Source organism: Typopeltis vanoorti, chromosome 2, assembly GCF_054136105.1.
Source record: "Typopeltis vanoorti isolate ZY-2024b chromosome 2, IOZ_Tvanoo_1.0, whole genome shotgun sequence".
Classification (NCBI taxonomy): domain Eukaryota; kingdom Metazoa; phylum Arthropoda; class Arachnida; order Uropygi; family Thelyphonidae; genus Typopeltis; species Typopeltis vanoorti.
In genome coordinates, this window is record NC_143550.1 from 117236302 (window position 1) to 117255688 (window position 19387).

Below are 19387 nucleotides of genomic sequence, written 5' to 3' on the forward strand. Positions count from 1 at the left end.
TGTATTTATTGCTCAGAAAGATCTCACCAGTTTTTGTCTTTTTTGTTACAGTCACCACTATTATGTCGATCTGGTACTTATCCAATTCCTCAGATAGCTCCATTTCTTTGCCATTCAGGCTTCTTATGTTGATAGTACCAGTCTTTAACTCTGGTGATGTTGAGTTGGGGTGTGCTTTCAGATTTGTTCCAGTAGCTGACTTTTCGCTGTTTGCCCTGGTAAAAACAAGGGGAGGGGCTCTTTTTTTAACCGGGCAATGCCCCCAGCCGGCATGACATTTTGTCATGTTGTACCATTATTTTGTATATTGGTTTAAGCCAATAAGAATACAATTTGGTCAGCTAAATCCCAAATTGCCAACCCATCCTCGTTCACTCAGTATCCAGGTAGATACCCAACAGGATACACCAGGAGATGAAGATTGGACATTAGGTCAGATGCCCTGGTCAGTTCTCCCCATTCCTTTAAAGGCTATGTAGAGGTCTCCTCTTAGTTATACAGCTTTGACCCTTAAGCACCCCTTCACACTTTCTTATCATATGAATGATGTAATTGTTTATGTAATAGAACTTAGTAATACTCATATATCCAAACATAATCAGATTTCTCATCTTTGACTGACCTGTACCTTCAACCTTTTCTGGTATAAATATCTCAGCCCTAGCATCTGAAGCCACCAAAAAAATTGATCTACTTTTCCACACAAGATAGTACTTCACACCTCTATAGTTGTGAAACTATAGGGGTGTGAAGGTGTCTATACAAATCACAAATCCACTCAATCATGGAATATTATTATGAGGAGACACTTCCAAGAAATTAGGAATTCACTCATGTAGGCCATACTATTCACACCAGCTGTTATATCTGTTCTAGAATTCATTTATTCATGCACACACAACATCCAACAGCAATCCATTCCAATCATGCACCACTCTATGAGAAAAATCTAGCCTTAACCCCTTCTTGACAGCATTCATTCTCAACTTCCAAGGAAGTCCTCACGTCCTTTCCCCACCCTCCATAAAATGAAAATTTTCATCTACTGAAATTCTGTATGAGCTTTCAGAAGTTTATAACTTTCAATCATATCATCTCTCTTTCTCCTGTTTGCTAGTGGCTGCAGCCTACAAACTCTCAATCTGGTCTTCATAATCTGTATTCTACAATCCTGATTTCATTTTTGACACTCTCTCCACTGTATCAGAATCATCATGGAAACCAGGAGACCAAACCTGCCCATAATAGTTCAAGTGAGGTCTTATTAAGGCCTTGTAAAGAGGCAAAATGACTTCCTTTATCTTAGCATGTCCAGGTTCATTTCAGCATTGCAATTATTCTGAGTTGTATTTACAATTTTTGCTATATGATTCCTAAACTTCAACTTAATTTCCATCATATCTAAGTAATATACTAACGATTCTTACTTTCTTACACTTCACTTTTGCTTCTTCCAACAACCGTTTCATATTTTCTCTCATACTGAAATTATCACTAGTTAAGTCATTGGTATATACCAAAATAAGATCTCTTTTGCTTTGCTTTCTCATTTTTCAATTGCTTGCAGCATATTTTTCATTTTTGCTCCAGAAAAGCTCAACATTACAACTCGCTCATCAATGGCATGTTCGTTATTTGGTATGATGGTCACCATACCAAATAACGTCCTGCTTTTTACAATCAACTTTACTTACCAGATTTTTGTTATTATGCACTAACTTATCTGATTCTGTACTTTGTTGTTTCCATTCTGCTGCTGAACTTGTTTTATTCTTCTTGTGCTCCTCTCAATGTCGCTCGACTTTCTGTAATTCCTTCCTCATCTGTCTAATAATCTGCTTTAACCTTGCAATTTTGGGGATTAAATTATTTACAATACCCTCTTCAATATAGTCTTTAGCAGAGAAAACTTTCTTGTTCATTACTCCGTTATCCTTGTTAGCATTCTGTTTCTTCTGCGTCTTTGGCACCATTTTACAGCTGTATTTAATATAACAATATCACAATAAAAATATGTTATAAAAAAACACTAAATACTCTAAAAACACAAAAATCTACTCCAATTTTCTAAGGATAAAAACATAAAAAAACAGATAAAAATCACATAATTTTACGAGCACTAAATTGCACCGACTACTCACAATATAACCTTGAACCCAGATCCAAATTATTACATAATCGAGGTGGTGCACTGAAATTCTCTCTATGCTCAATGCTATTCAGAAGAGGGTAACAAGTCAATTAATGATCTCTCTCTCACACACAGATCCTCTTCAATTCCTCTCTGATAGACATTTTATTTCTGATTATGCCTATTCTACAGATACTTTCAAGGATAGTGCCCTGCCAAATTGCTACAACCATTCCTCCAAAACCATACGAACAAGAGTTGCAAACCAACATTTACAGCTCAGCGTGGCCAAACCAACTTCTCTGCTTTTCATTTCATTTCATCCATTGTTGTTCTTTGGAACAAACTTTCACACCAGTGGCAGTCCGTACATAAGCACTGCAACACCCCCAAGAAAAAAATAAAAAAATTAAATTTTTTATGTTTATAAATAATAACAATGCTTACAACATTATATAAATGCAACACAACATGTTAATGGTTACAGCTTATGTTTCGACAGTGATTGAATAGTTAATAATTGGAATTGTTCAATTAATGCTTTAGATTACGAAACAACTACACTGCCATCTAACGCAGTGTCAGAATTATCACGTTCGACCAATTGCAGCCAGACTTGCCGATATTTGTTTGCGTTTCTCATTGCCATTACAAGTGATTCTGACACTGCTCGTTTGGGCAATGTATCGTATGCTTGCACGCGTTATTTCTGTGAGATAAGAAATATTTATTATTGGTGCGTGTTCGTGGGGAGGGCAAACTATTTTTTGCAAATCTTATTTTATTCTGTTAAAATAACATATTTATTTATTATAGATACAAGGCTGAATTATGACAAGTGTCACTGTTGAAAATATGAAAAGAATTATTTTTTTTCAATTATTGTTACACAAAACAAATAGACTGCGATCTAACACAGTGTCAGAATTATCACGTTTGGCCAAATGCAGGCAGACTTGACTCACCTATATTCGTTTGCGCTTGTGAGTGCACGTTACAAGTGATTCTGACACTGCTCATTTGGGCATACGATATGATGCCTGCCAGATATTCTGTCATTTCTGTCAGACACAAAACTTTTATTATTGGTGTTTGTTCATGGTGAGGGTGAAATATTTTTAATAAAGCAATTTTTTTAATATGTGAATTTATTTATTAATAAATTGGTTGCTGATTAGGAAAAAAAGATTTTTTTTTATTTTATATATGCAGCACCCCCACTTAAAATTTTCAGCAGACGCCACTGTTTCACACTCTACTTTCTTCAATGAATAATAATGATTGTTCAAATAAAATCATTGATAGCTTCAGCTCAGCTATTTTCCAAAATAATTATTGCTAAAAGAGCTCAACTACTCCCAATATGAATAAAAGGTGTTAAACAATACATTACTAGCTTCCTGTTAACATTTCTTAACAGGAATTTGTTAAGAATTGTTGTCTTCTTGTGAGCTTCCCGTGATCTACAAATTAATCTTCCAGATTAATATTTGTAGCTCACAATAACTACAAAACACCATCAGCACAATTCTAACTTTGAAAGGAATAAAAATGCAGATAACTTGCCTCCTGCTCATATAGCAGTCAAGCTATTTGGTCCCATGTTAAGTGTAACTTCTTCACTTCCATATTTCTATGTTTCTCTTCCCATTCAAGTTCTACAAAGATTACTGCAGAAAACACACAAGAATGGCTCACTCAATGTCTCTTCTCAGAAAGAAACCATAAGAATCCTAAATAGCTTGAATGCAAACAGCTCTTTTATCTTGAAAGGATTTCTCACTCCGCAGTACTGCTCAAAATTATTTCTCTAGAATTCACATCCATCCTATATTCTCTTTACAATCTTTCATTTACATCTCTACAGCATGGAAGTAAGTCTATTCAACCAACTTCAAAGCATCAAACTGCAATTCCATTGTTTTCACTGTAGTTCTTTCAAAAATCATGGAGAAGGTCATGAACAGCCTTTTTTGGAAAATGGATAGTATACCTGCTCATCAACCAACAGACTAAGTATGAATTTCACAATGGGCACAGATATTTGTGGATGCAGGAGATGAATTTCAATGCCTGGTATAAGACCATGTCCTGTTTATTAGTAATCTGAAATGGTTTGAAAATGTTTCATCTCTATGGTCGGATTGCTAGATTATGTAAACAAATAAATAGAAAAAAAAAAAAAAAAAAATATATATATATATATATATATCAGTGGCGGCTCGTCCATAAGGGCTGCAGCAGCCCCTCCAGTATAAAATGAAAGTTTCTGTTTTATTATTGCTGTTCTTAAATTTGTATATATTTATCTAAAAAACATTATTTTCTTGTTTGTAATACAATACCGCTCAATAGTATTTTATATAATTCATTTTGTAACAACAGTTGTATTTTGCAATAGTCAATGTGCTGGGTGAGCTAGGGTTAGTATCAGTACTGGCTAATATACTTAACGCTGGAGCTGCATTCAGTGCAGACCACAACAAACTGCTACCTAGTGGGGATAACACAGTGGGGGTAAAGCATGATTTACGCACAGTTTGGGCTGGTAGCATTGCAGCCCAAGATACATTGCTACTACACGAGCACAAACAACACCAATTAATGTTGTCGTTATCATAGGTAAATATTGTGCAGTTTTTCTTTTTTCTACTTAATTCTATTTAATTTATATTTTTGTAGAAATGAACAAAGAGAAGAATTCTGTTAAATACTGTTAAATTCTGTTATATTTTAGTTTTATTAATGATATAATTTTTTTAATCCATATTGATTTTTTTTTACTTTTATTGCAACAGCCCCACCACTACAAATTCTTATGTGCCTATGAAGAAAGAAAATTGGCTGTGTTAATCTTAGCTCTTTACTTCATGAATTTGATGTTATACTTTTAAATCCAGTACAAGTCTGCAAGATTCCCTGACTAAAACAAAACAAAAATCCCTTTAGTCTACTTCCTAGTACTAAGCCCAAAAATGATTAAGAGAAAATTCAAAAGGCCAACGTACTCGTCTGGAAAATAATGTTCAAAGTTAATGACTATAATAATCATTCATCTACTTGGTTACAGTGAAACAGTCTTTCATGCTTTTTCCTGTTTATATAGTAAAGTAAACATTAGAAAGCTGAATTATAAACTAAAACAGCCTAATATGAATAAATATTAGTAGATACTACAAAAGGAATTGCTGCAGGAATAAATAAACTAATGATTTTTGGAAATATAACAAAACATGAAATGCTACTTGGCAAAGATACAAACCTAAGGTCTTCAACATCAAGGTTGTAAAAAGACACAACAAAAGAGGAGCAATATATTGTAATGCAACAACACATAGGTAATAAAACACTCTTGCCACCTGAAAATAAATAAATAAACTAAATAAAAAAATAAGTTTTTTCTTTTTGATCAAATTAGTTACAAGTGCAATAAAAGCAAATGTTGACATAAAGTGAATTAATTTTTACATTAAAACATATTTCAGTCAGTGGAAACCTCATGAAAAATGTTCTCAAATAAAATTAACTTTTGTAAACCGACCAAAAACAAATTATGAGGCTTATAGACTAGACAGCTTAGAATTAAAATTGAAACAACTAAGGATATGAGGCAAATAAATTATGCATATCAGTTGTGTATGCATGATTATAAACTAGATTGTTTGCAGGAAGAATGTTTCTAGGTGAGTGCATGGGGAAGAGATGGATTCTGCCATCTGCATCCAAGTATAACAAACCGTTTGGTGGAAAATACAAAAACTTTCTCACACCCTTAATAAGATTAAACCTAGCATTTCCAACCAAAATGGATGAGCTATTCTATTAAACATACCACTGCACAAATTATGAAAATCACATAAGTAGGAAGAACACACTGATTGCAGCCAGAGAGGCATGTGGTGAGGTTATCTGCAAGAATAAAGCAGAACTCCATGGTGAACTCAGGAAGTTAAAGAAGCAGTCAATGAAAAAAAAAAAGGAAGCATATCAAACGTTTTTGGAAAGTAAAGTCATCTTGTGCTCTTACAGAGAAAAATGTAAGAAAGCACTGCATAAAACCAGCTAAACTAGTCAGGAGAAGACTGGTAAGAACACAGAAATTAAATATAAGGAAGTGGCAAAATGTTCTGGGGGCTACAGAAAAAAGCTCACAAATGGAGGAAACAGTACTATGAAAAGAATCAAAGCTGCTAAAAGTGAAAACTGAAGATGCAGATATCTGGAGTAATTACTTCGAAAGATTGCCATAAGAAACAAGTAATGTCAGCATGCTGAGAAGAAACACTCAAGAGAAATGTAATCAGGAATACATATCAATATTGAAGTAGAAAAAACCATCAAAAACTTGAAATGCAGAAAGACAGCTGGAGTAGATGATTTTCAACCAGAAATGCCATGACAGTGGCTGCACCGCATAATTCAGGCCTGGTCAGAGAGTCTAATTTCAGATGATTGGAGTATAGCTCAAATAGTACTCATCTATAAAAAGAGAAATAAAACAATGTGAGAATTACAGAGATATTTCCCTGTTTAGTGATTCTTGTAAGAATTATGCAAGTACACATGACAAAAGGCTAAGAAAAATTGTAGAAAAGCAGCTGGGAGAAAAACAAGCTGGGTTCAGGCTAAGCAGAGGTTGTCAGGTTCAGATTTTCACTTTAAGACAAATAGTTCAGAAATCTTGGATTTCTCAATCTCTAATTGAACCTGTAAGTCAGCTATTTGAATTGAAGGAGTTACAGGAAGATGGTTTGATGTTAAGTCAAGTGAGAGACAAAGGTGCACAAATATATCTACTATTATTCATTGTCTATATGGATTGCATAATGAAGGAAACCAGTATTAAATCTGATATCAAAATTGGCTGTGTTAATCTTAGCTCTTTACTTCATGAATTTGATGTTATACTTTTAAATCCAGTACAAGTCTGCAAGATTCCCTGACTAAATTGAATAACTGTTTTAATAAATTTTGTAGGAAAATCATCAATAAAAAGACAATGAAAACACTATATCTTGAACAGTGAACCTATAGAACAAGCAAAACATTTCAGCTATTTAACCATGATTTTTTAGTGAAGATGGAATATTAAATATGGGAATAGAGAACAGAATTAGCAAAGCTGGTATGGTAGGAAGTCAACTGAATAAATTTATATGGAATAAGAGAGAGATTAGTCAAAACAACTAGCTGTATATAATAGTGTTCAAACCAATTTTAACTTATGGATCTGAGAATGGGGTTAGAAATAAAACTCTTGATCAAAGACTGGAGACCAGATATGAGAGTCCTAAGAAAGATTAGGGGACTGAACAGATGACATCAATGGTAGTATCATATTAAAAATGAGGATATTACGAAAGAACTTGACATTGTTAGCATTCAGGAAATGTATTAGCAGAGCTAACTTCAGATGGTATGATCACTTAAAACAGAATGAAAGAGAGAGAGATTAGCAAAATATGCGTTCTTTGCCAAGTTGGCAGGAAAAAGACTCAAAACCAAGATCTAGGCAGTTTAATACAGTAAAACGTGCCTTAGAAGATAGAAATATAAGATCTGATAATATTGGAGTCCTGACAGAGAGCAGATTAACTTCCTATCAAAAATGTAGTGCTATCATAAGATCCTGTACACCCCTAAGGGTACATGTCAGGAATTTGATGATAATGAATGATGATTATGTGTAAGTAGAATATTGAATTTCCCTATTTAGAGAAGGAGAGTGGGGAAAACTAGCAGCATACAAAACGGTGTTCAAACCAGTTTTAACTTATGGATCTGAGAGTTCAGTCAGAAATAAATTAGTTGATCAAAGATTAAAACCATAAATATAAGAGTTCTTAGAAAAATTAAGGGCCTGAATAGATGTCATCAATGGCAGAATTATATTAAAAATGAAGACATTTTTGACAACTTGACATCATGTGCATTCAAGAATGTGTGAGCAGGGCTAATCTAAATTGTTATCACTTAAACAGAATAGAAGCAGAAAGGTTAGCAAAACAAGTGTTTGATGACAAGATGGTGAGGAAAAAACCCAGAGAGGATTAACTCAGTTAGAAAAATGAAATATTAGATACAACAATATTGCAGTGCTAACAAGTAATAATTTGGAAGAAAATTAACTGATAGATTAGTAATAATGCAAACTTATCATGTAGTGCTCTCATAGTAGCCTGAACACCACTCAAGGGGTACAACATATCAGTAAATTGATAATGATTATGAAATATCTAGTTTTATTTTTTACATTGTACATTTGGATCACAAAAATCTGTGGTAATTTATAAGTTGTATTTTGTATACAACTATAATAATTTTGTATACAACATACTTTCTATAATAATTTAACATGGTATATTATTTTATTATTATATTTATTCCTAAATCAGAAGAACCAATAAAATAATAAAGGTAATAAGAAAATAATTAAGATACATGATAATCCTTTCCAGAAGCCATTTGGCCTCTAATAATAATAATTATTATGAAGAGAGACCTCCAGGGAGTTAGGGACTCATACTACTTGCACCAGCTATCATACTTATTCTTGAATTCATTCACACTGCTTGCACACACAACATCCAATGGCAATCAACTCCAATCATGCACCACCCTATGAGAGAAAAAGTAAGTGCTAACCCCTTCTTAGCTGCATTCATTCATTCAGCTTCCAAGAATGCTCTCTTTTCCTTTCCCTTATCTTATCCAGTGGCTTTAACAGGTCTTCATGCATCCAAAACCTTCCAAGAATGCTTGGATTTCGTAACCGAAATACAAGAATAAGATGGTCAACCCTATACCTCTAAGTATTCATGACTGTAATCCATGTGCGTTTATGGGGCCAGTTTGCCTGCTTGTGGGATGAAAAACCCCAGATAAACTGGAGGAAAAAACTCTGCAGTCCATGCCCAAGACCAGCTAACTTGGCTATGCTGAAGAAGATCCTTAAGCTCCTTACATCGTCGACGGGAATCAAACCTAGGACACTCCTTCCCCAGAAATATGGTTGCGAAGCGCAAAGCCACTAGGCTAACCACGCGGACTTCTCCTTTCCCTACCCTCCACAAAATGAAAAATTCCATCAAGTGAATCCTGTACGAGCCCTTCAAAAGTTTATAAGTTTCAATCACATCACCCCTCTTTCTCCTGTTTGCTAGTGTCTGCAGCCTACAAATTTTCAATTTGTTTTCATAATCCTGATATCATTTATAACACTCTCCTTTACCCTCTTTCCACGGTATCAGAATCACAATGGAAACCAGGAGACCAGATCTGTGCACAATAGTCCAAGTGAGGTCTTATCAAGGCCTTGTAAAGAGGCAAAATGACATCCTTATCTTTACATGTGAAAGTTTGTTTCAGCATTGCAATTATCTATTGAGTTGTATTTGCAATCTTTGCTTCATGGCCCTGAATTTCAATTTGCTATCTACTAGCACTCCATGATCCCTAGCCTGATCAGTTTCTTATAGCATAATCCCACCAATATAATATGACACTGGATATCTAATCACACCCAAGTGCATGATTTTGCATTTACTGACACTGAACTTAAATTTACTACATTGAATATGCTTACATTTCAGATGATGCACCCAAAACCTAAGAACACTGAGTTTTTTTTCCTCTCTCTCTCTCTCATTGGACTTCCTCCAAATGCTTTTTCATATCTAATATTTCAGCTTTTTTTTTTATATAGTATTTTCATGGATACTACTCCACAAACTGCCCACATCATTGCTCCACTTCCCTCTAAACATGTTAAAACATAACAGATGCTGGTCAACTCCAAACTTATGAATCAACTTCTCATTCTTTTCCTTCATTCCATCTATCTCTATTCCTTGGAAACGTCTTTCCGATATACGATGTGTGGCTATTAAATAACGCGACTGGTTGCAAAAATGTGGTTTATTATTACAATTGTACAACTTAATTGTTATTCCCTTCAACATATTCCCCTCCTGCATCTATACACCATTGCATACAAATTTTCCATTGTCGGAAGCAGTGCTGCACGTCATCAGGTGTTATCTGCTTCAGTAGTGCTGCCAGAATGGCAGCATCAAGGAACGGCTGACAGCAGAGCCAGACTTGCAGGAGATCATCACATGTGATGAGACTTGGATTTTCCCATACGATCCAGAAACAAAGAGACAATTGATGCACTGGAAAACTCCCACGTCACTGAGAATGAAAAAAGCAAGAATGAGCAAGTCAAAACTGAAGACAATGCAGATTGTTTTTTTTTTTTTTATATATCAATGCCATGGTAATGGTTGAATGGGGACCAGAGGGTCAGAGAGTTAACCAATATTATTACCTTGAAGCTGATAGAACGAGTGAGGAAGAAAAGACCTGATCTGTGGAAGAACAACGCTTGAATTCTCCATCAAGACAATGCTCCAGCCCACAGTGCACTGTCTGTAAAGCAATATCTGGTTGATAAGAAGATCCCATTGTTGGACCGTTCACCTTACTCGCTGGACTTAGCTCCATGCAACTTTTACCTTTTGTCAAAGTTGAAATCTGCATTGAAGGGCACCTATTTTCAATCAGTGGGTGAGGTAAAGGAGAAAACTGCAGCACTACTGAAGCAGATAACACCCAATGACTTGAAGCACTGCTTCCAACAGTGGAAAATTCGTATGCAACGGTGTATAGATAGAGGAGGGGAGTGTGTTGAAGGGGATAAAAATTAATTTTTATCCCCTTCAACACATTTTTGCAACTAGCATTTTTGCAACCAGCCTCATTATTTAATAGCCACACCTCGTATGTCCCAATGAATACAACCCACAGCTATTCAAGAAACATTAACAGATTCCTTCTATCTCTTTGACCACTTGTCCACACAAAGGCACTGTTATAGGCTGTGATCTGCTGTGTATAGGATTGATATATATATAAATTAAAGTTCTCCATCCTCAGTTATGGTATTCTGCTACTGGTAGTTTAACCAAAGTTCAGCTGTGTGAAAATTTTTGCCAAGATTCATCTAATGGGGAAAATAAATTTTGCATCAGTTATACTGAGCAGCAATACTCTTCCTAGATGATTTCAACATTCACAATTTTGACTGGCTTCCCTTCTGTAACTTTACAAAGTCAGCTGGAAAAGAAGCTGAATTGTTTGCTATCAATAATAATTTAACACAGATTGTTCATTAACTTACCAGAATTTCACATAATCCTCATTATTCTCCCAACACCACTGACCCTTTCTTAACCAGCTCTCCCTTCAAACATGTTAGGTCTGCTATTGGCAAGTCTGACTTTGTACATATTTCATTTTGCCCTTCTCCCAATTACTCTCAGATTTGTATCCTTGTTCACTACAATAGTGCCAATAGAGAAGAATCTTAGAGACCTGTATGCTAATTTGTGTGGTCTAATTACTACTTCTACTCTTCTGATCCTGGTACCTGCTCCATCTAATATCATTTTTGCTGGTATGAGTGCTTTTATTCCCCACTCCACTCAAAACCCTCAATCCTTATCTAAACCTGGTTCTTCAACAATTGGGCTAAAAAGCAGTCCAAGCCAAAATTCAGCACATGCTCAATGGCTCAAGTCAAAAAGTCCAGCCTCTCACTTAGTTTACACAGTTCATAATAACTGAAAAAACAATAAACAAATCCGAAGCTGACTTTGTAAGAGTGTTAAATGTACCAAGCTTGTCTCCTAAGCAAATGGCAGTTGCACCTTCTGGTCCTTTGCCAGGTCTGTGGGATGTAACTTCTGCACTTCCATCTCTCTCTCTCATGCACGCACACACAAACACACGTATGTCGAAGGTACAATGTTAACATCTAAAGATAAAGCAGAAGAAGTAGATGGAATGCAAGTACAGGTCATTCCAAGTGAAGAGCAAATATCACATTGTCCTGACATCTACACTACAGAAGTATTCCCAACTATAGAACTTCATAACATATCCTGAATTGGTTGTAAGAAGTGTGTTGTTTTAATGATCGATGGTTTATGAGCACATAAAACTTTACACAAAGTTGACCAAATCTGGTTAGAAATTCAATGAAAATATTGATATAATCAAGATTATCTGACACTGCAACAGTACAAAAAAAAAAGTTCTTACCATCCGCTGCAATTCTACATTGCTGATGCGTCCTGCTTCTTTTCTCAACTGTTCTATCCTTTCAGGTGCCATGTTCAGATATGACTGGAGATACCGAGGCATTAGAAGAAGGCGTATAAACACAATACCAACAAGCAACACAAGACGTGTTGTGTCAAAAACATCTGATCTCATACTGTAAAGAGAGAGAGAAATAAATATATGGTTGCTAATAATGCTTGTCACACCTCTTTTTATATATATATATATATATATATATATATATATATATATATATATATACACACAGTGCTGAAAATTAGATTAAATGCTTAAATATTTCAAGATGAATAATTTATGCTGTATTAAGAGACAAAGAGACAACAAACTGAAGAAATTGGATATCCACTATTTATTTCATTAATAACCAATATTCACACGACTCCTCTAAAATTATTCTTATCCATTCTCAGCAGGAGAGTAAAAATTCCAACAGCAAATGCATTTTTTCATCTTACTAGCTGTAATTCATAGCTATTCAGGATGGTTTTGAATGGCTAGTAGATTTTAATTTTATTTTGAACCCTAGAATATTGGCATTATGGCACACTCTTTAATAAGCAAAATTATACTATCACATATGATCTTAAGACTACCTGGTTATGTCTGCTGCTTGAACACCATACACAGAAAGAAATCAGCATATTAATGCAAATTTTGTTCTTGTATTTGTTCATTTCTTAAGAGCCACTGCAATTTTGGATAATGTACAGCATGTACCAGAGTACCTTAACAGACAAAAGGGCATACACTAATTCAAAATTTTATACGTATATACAGATATATATACTATGATATAGGGTAGCAGTTCTAAAATCTAATGGAGAAACTAACTCAGCATTTTGATTAATTTTCTGTACTAGATCATGTTAAGATATCTTCAGATTAGTCAATTCTCACTAGAATAAACAAAATCCTTAGGAACTATAAGAATAGTTTATTATCGTGTACTAAATTTTATTTAGAAGTGCTGTGCTTGAAAGGATATGATCAAGTTTTTTCATCAGTTTGATATAATGGCATTTGCTACAGTGAGCACTGACTGAAGCACATGCTACGGAAAACTGAGATAAGCTTAACAGCACTTAAATGTGATAGGAGGCATTTCATGATGAAGAAACTTCATTATAAACTAACATATATTCCCCCATTTAGGGAAAAGAGGGGGGGACATATTAGTGCCTTATCAGCTCTAGACTCAAATTATAACTTTTGTTATAATTTGAGTCTAGAGCTGATAATTCAAATTATAACATTATGTAACCAACCATAATTAAGTAAAAAAATTAACACTCATTAAATACCGTTGCCAACTATACAGAAACTAATGAAAGGAGCTACAGAAACAAGAAACTGTGTACTTCAATTTTCCTATGCTAAGTCTCCCTCCCCTCCATTTGGAAATTTTCATTACTACTTCACAGAATGTAATATACAATGAATGTTGCATGTCACATGCCACTTGCCTACAGACCATGGATAGATATCCAAAGTGATAGATGATTTTCACTGCACTGCACACTGTAACATCACCATGTTTGTTGTCTCTTTATTTAACATCCTGAGAATAAAAGTGAAAAATTATTTTCAGCATAACTTTTTTTAATTACAGTCTGACCTAATAAAAGGTTGTAAATGTGTAGCACAGTCAGTCTGTAATTAAAAAAAACTATGCTTAAAAATAATTTATCACTTTTATTCTCAGGAGTGTTAAATAAAAATACAGTAGTATCTCGCTAATCCGAACTAATAAAAACCGTGGTCATTCGGATTAGCAAATTTTTCCCCAAGAGACGACAATAACTAGCATGTAAGACAAAAATAATCAGATCCTAATGGTACATCAATTTAATTCTGTAAATAAATTAACTGATAGAAAAAAAGCTACTGTACTGTAATGTAAAACAAAAACATAATACAGTACACAAGTTTATTTTAGTAAAAAAATGTACCTGTATTCCAATTTAATAAAATTGCATAGTTCAGTACATAACTTAATTTGCATAAAAAATATCACTTTCTTGCACACAACACAAAAAAATTTCACAAAATAACACCAAAAAAATTTTTTTATTTCTTTGTAAAAAAAGTCACCGATTTTCTTTTGCTTCTTGGAAGCTAAATTTTTTTCGAATGCTTCTCGGAGCTGCATTAGCAACAAAATTTTGTGGAATGGCATATCATTCTGTTTAACCCATTCTATACACATAATGAAACTGTCAGCTGCTTCTTCATGTTTTACTTTATTTTCTTCGAGTTGTTCATCGTCATCATCTTTTAATTCATTCTGTAGCGTGATATTTATAATTTCAGCATCTGATTTGATTTCGAATTCACTTTCAGTTCTACCTGTAATCCATTCCATAACATCTGTTTGTGAAATTTCAACATCTGGATTTATATTTTAAACCAAATTATGCACGTTTTGAATTTCCTCTTTTTGTGTATATTTGTGATTCATGCCGACAATACAGTGTGTATTATACAGTATAAAAAAGCAAACGTGAACACACAATAAATCAAATTAGGCCTCCAGTATAACCATACAAACGACAGTATGAAAAAAAATACTACACTGTAATAATAATAAAATAAATAATAAAGTTAAGGGGATAATAAATCCCTCATTATTTTAAAGCCGGATACGAAACTCAGAGATCGAAATCTAAGAGTTTCATGCCGAAGAACTATCGGAGAGTCCAAGCGTAAGTAATCACCTGGGTAGTACAACACTAGGGCAACTCATATCAAAGGTGGAGCAAGCTCTGCCACTATCCTTAATATTTTCTCATAATGTAAAACGCAGCTCCTGGGAGATGTATTACTGTTTTACATTATGAGGAGAGGTCACTACCCAGACCAGTTTCGACCTTTGAGGTCTCATCAGTGAGTAGGTAGACCTGGAATACCAAGGTTTAAGTGAACCGAACTTACATATACCCCTACTAACAAATTGCCAGACCAGTGTACTATGATAATTTACGCTACCGGAAAAATAGCCTCTTGGCTCTTTATCGTATAAATAATAATAGTTAAAATAATTATTAAATAAAAATAATAATACGTAATAAATAAAACTTTTTTTCTTTCAAACCGCAGTCCGGATTACTGGAGGATTCAGACTAAAGAGGTTCGGATTAGCGAGATACCATTGTAACTGAAAGTGATGTTCTCAAACTCTGAATATTTTCCTTTGCAAGTGTGAAAAATAGAATACTTGAAAAATTACATTTCATTTTAAATGACAGAAAAAAAAGAAAGGTTTCGTTTCCATCTGAAGAAAGTAAGTCACAGTGTATTTTACAAAAGAAAGAAAGGAAGTTTAAAATTTTGATTTGACTGTTCAAAAGATAAAAAGGATCTTTCTGATAAAGTTTTCAAATGAAGGCATTCTTACGTTTGTATGTCTGTAATGAAATATACAGAGAACATATACAGATATATCTATATGGAAAAATATACAGATATGTCTATCTGAAAGTTATAGGGATTTTGACTTATAAAAAAATTAGACTTAATGTTCTAAAAATGCAATATAAACTTATATTATTATTAATCTTATTGCCTTCTTCAGTCTAATAATGTATATCTTCATAGTACTCCCCTATAAGTGTCAATTATTATCTCCTAATGTGGTGGATAATGATTCCAAAAAGACAGATAAAATCTTCATTTCCTCAGAATTACTTGAATTATTTTTGTAAGTCTTCACTTTTTGTAACTGTATAGGAGAAATTCAAATAATATTTAACACATTTAGTGATTTTGTATTGTGAATTACAGATGTTGAAATAATGCTAAACCACCCCACTGCTTTTCACAGAAATGGACTAAGTATAGCATGAAACTGAAATGTTTGCTTGCTATTTGCTGTGAGTAACTTTGGTTCGTCATCAGAAAATCAGCAATATTTTCGAGGGGCTAATTATTGGTATGTTCTTTCTGTTTGCTTGGGAGAAAGCTATGGTGTATAAAATCAAGCTTCTAGTGTTACAAGTTTGCTCACACTTCTTGAGCTGAGATATTATTATTATTATTATCTGAGACCTCCAGGGAGTCAAGGACACATCAAGGGAAGTTGTAAATTACCAACCCAGCTATCATACCTTTCCTTAAATTCATTTACACTAGATGCACTCACTACTCCTAAGGACAAATTATTCCACTCACTCACTGCTCTCTGGGAGAAAAACCTAGCTCTTACCCCCTTTCTTGACTGAGAACAACCTTACCCTCCATGGATGCCCCGTGTTCTCTCCCCACCTTCCATATAATGAAAAATTTTATCATTTGAAATGCCATAACACCCAATCAAAAGTTTACAGACCTCTATCATATCACTCCTCTTAACCAGAGTCTGCAATCCACATACTCGCAATCTGTCCTCATAATCTAAATCCCATAATCCAGATATAATCTTTGTAACTGTTATTTGCACCCTTTCCACAGCTTCTTTATCCCCTTGGAACCCAGGAGAACAAATCTGTGCACAATAATCCAGGTGTGGTCTTACCAAAGCCTTATAAAGAGGCAAAATTGCTTCCTTATTCTTACATGTCAAGGTTCGCTTTAACATAGCAATTATTCTCTGAGTTGTATTTACAGCTTTTGTTATGTGACCTTTGAACTTTAAATTCTTATCCACCAATACACCAAGATCCCTTGCCTCTTCAGTTTCTTGTAGCATAACCCTGCTAATATAATATGTCGCTGGAACTCTAATCATGCCAAAGTGCATAACTTTACACTTATTGACATTAAACTGATAGCCATTTTCGTTTCCCAGATTTCCAGTCTATTCAAATCATTTTGTAATTGCTGAATATCAGTAGCATCCTTGATTGCCCTGCCTATCTTTGCATCATCAGCAAACAATTGCAAATCTGATGATAGATTGAACAATAATGGCCCAAGGACTGAACCCCGAGGTACACCACTTGTCACCTTAAATCTGGCAGATTCACACTCACTGTATACCATTTTTTGATATCTGTCAACAATCCCCCTGATCCAAGTCAATAGATTATATTCCAATTCCATATTCTCCAGTTTAAGCAACAGCCTATCATGTGGTATCCTATCAAATGCCTTAGAAAAATCTAACATTATCAAATTCCAGTATCTACAGAGTACTTATCTCTGGTTAAGAGGACTCAAAATACTCAATAGCAGAAAGCTCAGTCAATTTTATTACGTTGGTTAATTTTAATTTATCATAATTAAATTTAATCATAAACTGCATGCAAATATATGTGAATTCATACTCAATTTATCAACATGATCTTGATTTTCACAGATTCTGGAATTCAATTAATTTTTCTAAATATTTTGAGTTAAGTCACGAGTTTTATTGAAGTTTAACCTATATTCAATTACACAGTGAGCACAGGGTATACAAATCTGTAATGTCCCTTGTTGTAGAGTATACATGTAGAATTAAACTACATCTATGGGTGTGCACTGTACAGATACAACATATGCTGTTTTGCATTTGAGGAAAATTGCATACCTATTGTGACAAACTGTGGCAGCAGCAATGTCAAAGTGAGGTGATATCAGAGAATATTGGTAGCAGTACCTATGACTTACTACAGACGTATTGTGATTACCATAAACTGTGTAAGCATATATATATTTTTTAGGGAGGGGAGGTAGGAAAGCAACAGATGTAACAAGGTTTTTAAAAAAAAATAAATAAATAAAAAATAAGCCTAAGTTAGAGACAGGATTGCAGACTGTATGGTCTTTTCAATATATAGTAATACCCCACATTGCAACACTCTGCTTATACAGCACTCTTCGATTATGACCAACGCCAATTTACACGACACTTATAGCTGTATGATGCTCTCATGAATCAACTAATATGCAGTTTTTGTGTAATAAAAACTTGTTTATGACATTAGTGCTCACTGAATCTGTGTTTTGTTGTGAATTATACACTGTTTAGAACTATTATTTTATTGCTGTTAATATCTCAGATAAAATTCAAAATAAGAGTGTTCTGCTGTTTTTGATTGAAAAGAAGATGAATAAACTTATTACATTACATACTACGGTAAATGATTAGTGATGATGGTGTATCAAACAATGTGATAGGATGCAGGCTAAACTTACTATAAACAACTAGTTAGAAACAAAGATAAAAGTTCTTAGTGAAGTGAAAATAGCTACACTATTTAATACTGCAATTATCCATAAATGTGACAATCTTACTGCCAAAATTAGAAAACTTTTAATTGTGTAGGTTGATGACCAAACGTTGGCATGTCGCTTTAAGTCAAGTTATTCAGAATAACTTCTCCATTTATAAAAATTCTAAATTTTTTGTTTGCATATCTGATGTAAATAAATACTTTATGTCATTTATGCTAACTTTTATTTTAAAGTGAATAAAAGTTGAGCAGCTCTCAGATGTGAACTATAGACTAAAATACACAAATATTATTGAAGAAAAAATGAAAGAGTTTGAGAACAGGAACCAAACCTTGGAGATTCAGTGGCAAGCCTTGAAGAAAGCCCCGATTGATTCAGCTAGAGGCATGTAGTGAAGTTGTCTGCAACGATAGAAAAATTAGAACTCCATGGTGGACGTAGGAAGTTAAAGAGGCAGTGAAGGAAAAGAAGGAAGCATATCAAAAGTTCCTGACAAATAAGTCAGCTTGTGCTCTTACAGAATACAGGGACAAATGCAAGAATGCTAAACACTGTAAAACTAGCTAAACAAAAGCCATGGGAGGACTTTGGCAAGAATATAGAAAATAAATATCAAGAAGGTGGTAAAATATTCTGGAGGTTGTTGAAGAAGCTTAGGAATGGAGGAAAGAGTGCCGTAAAAGGAGTTAGAAATGATAAAGGTGACATGAAAATGGGAGAAAAAGATATCCTTGGAATATGGAGTAACTTTGAAAAACTGCTAAATGAAACAAGCAGTGATTACAGCACAGTGGTAAAAAACACTGAGCAGGCATGCAGTGAGGAATACATATCCATACTTGAAGTATAAAAAGCCATCAAAGGCTAGAAATGTGGAAAGGCAGCAGGAGTAGATGATATTTGACCAGAAATGCTGAAGTATGGTGATATAAAAGTCTTACAGTGGCTGCACTGCAT

At 34.2% G+C, this 19387-nt stretch overlaps 1 protein-coding gene across 2 annotated transcripts in view; it reads right to left on the reverse strand.

The window, feature by feature from the left end:
• Positions 1–19387, reverse strand: part of emei (transmembrane protein 161-like emei) — an 89019-nt gene that overhangs the window by 13109 nt on the left and 56523 nt on the right. For both annotated transcript variants that reach the window (XM_090412838.1, XM_090412847.1), the window contains exons 9-10: positions 12236–12410; positions 5394–5490 (exon numbers count right to left, since the gene is read on the reverse strand). In XM_090412838.1, coding sequence (XP_090268964.1) covers positions 5394–5490; positions 12236–12410 — 272 coding nt within the window. The remainder of the gene's footprint in view (positions 1–5393; positions 5491–12235; positions 12411–19387) is intronic.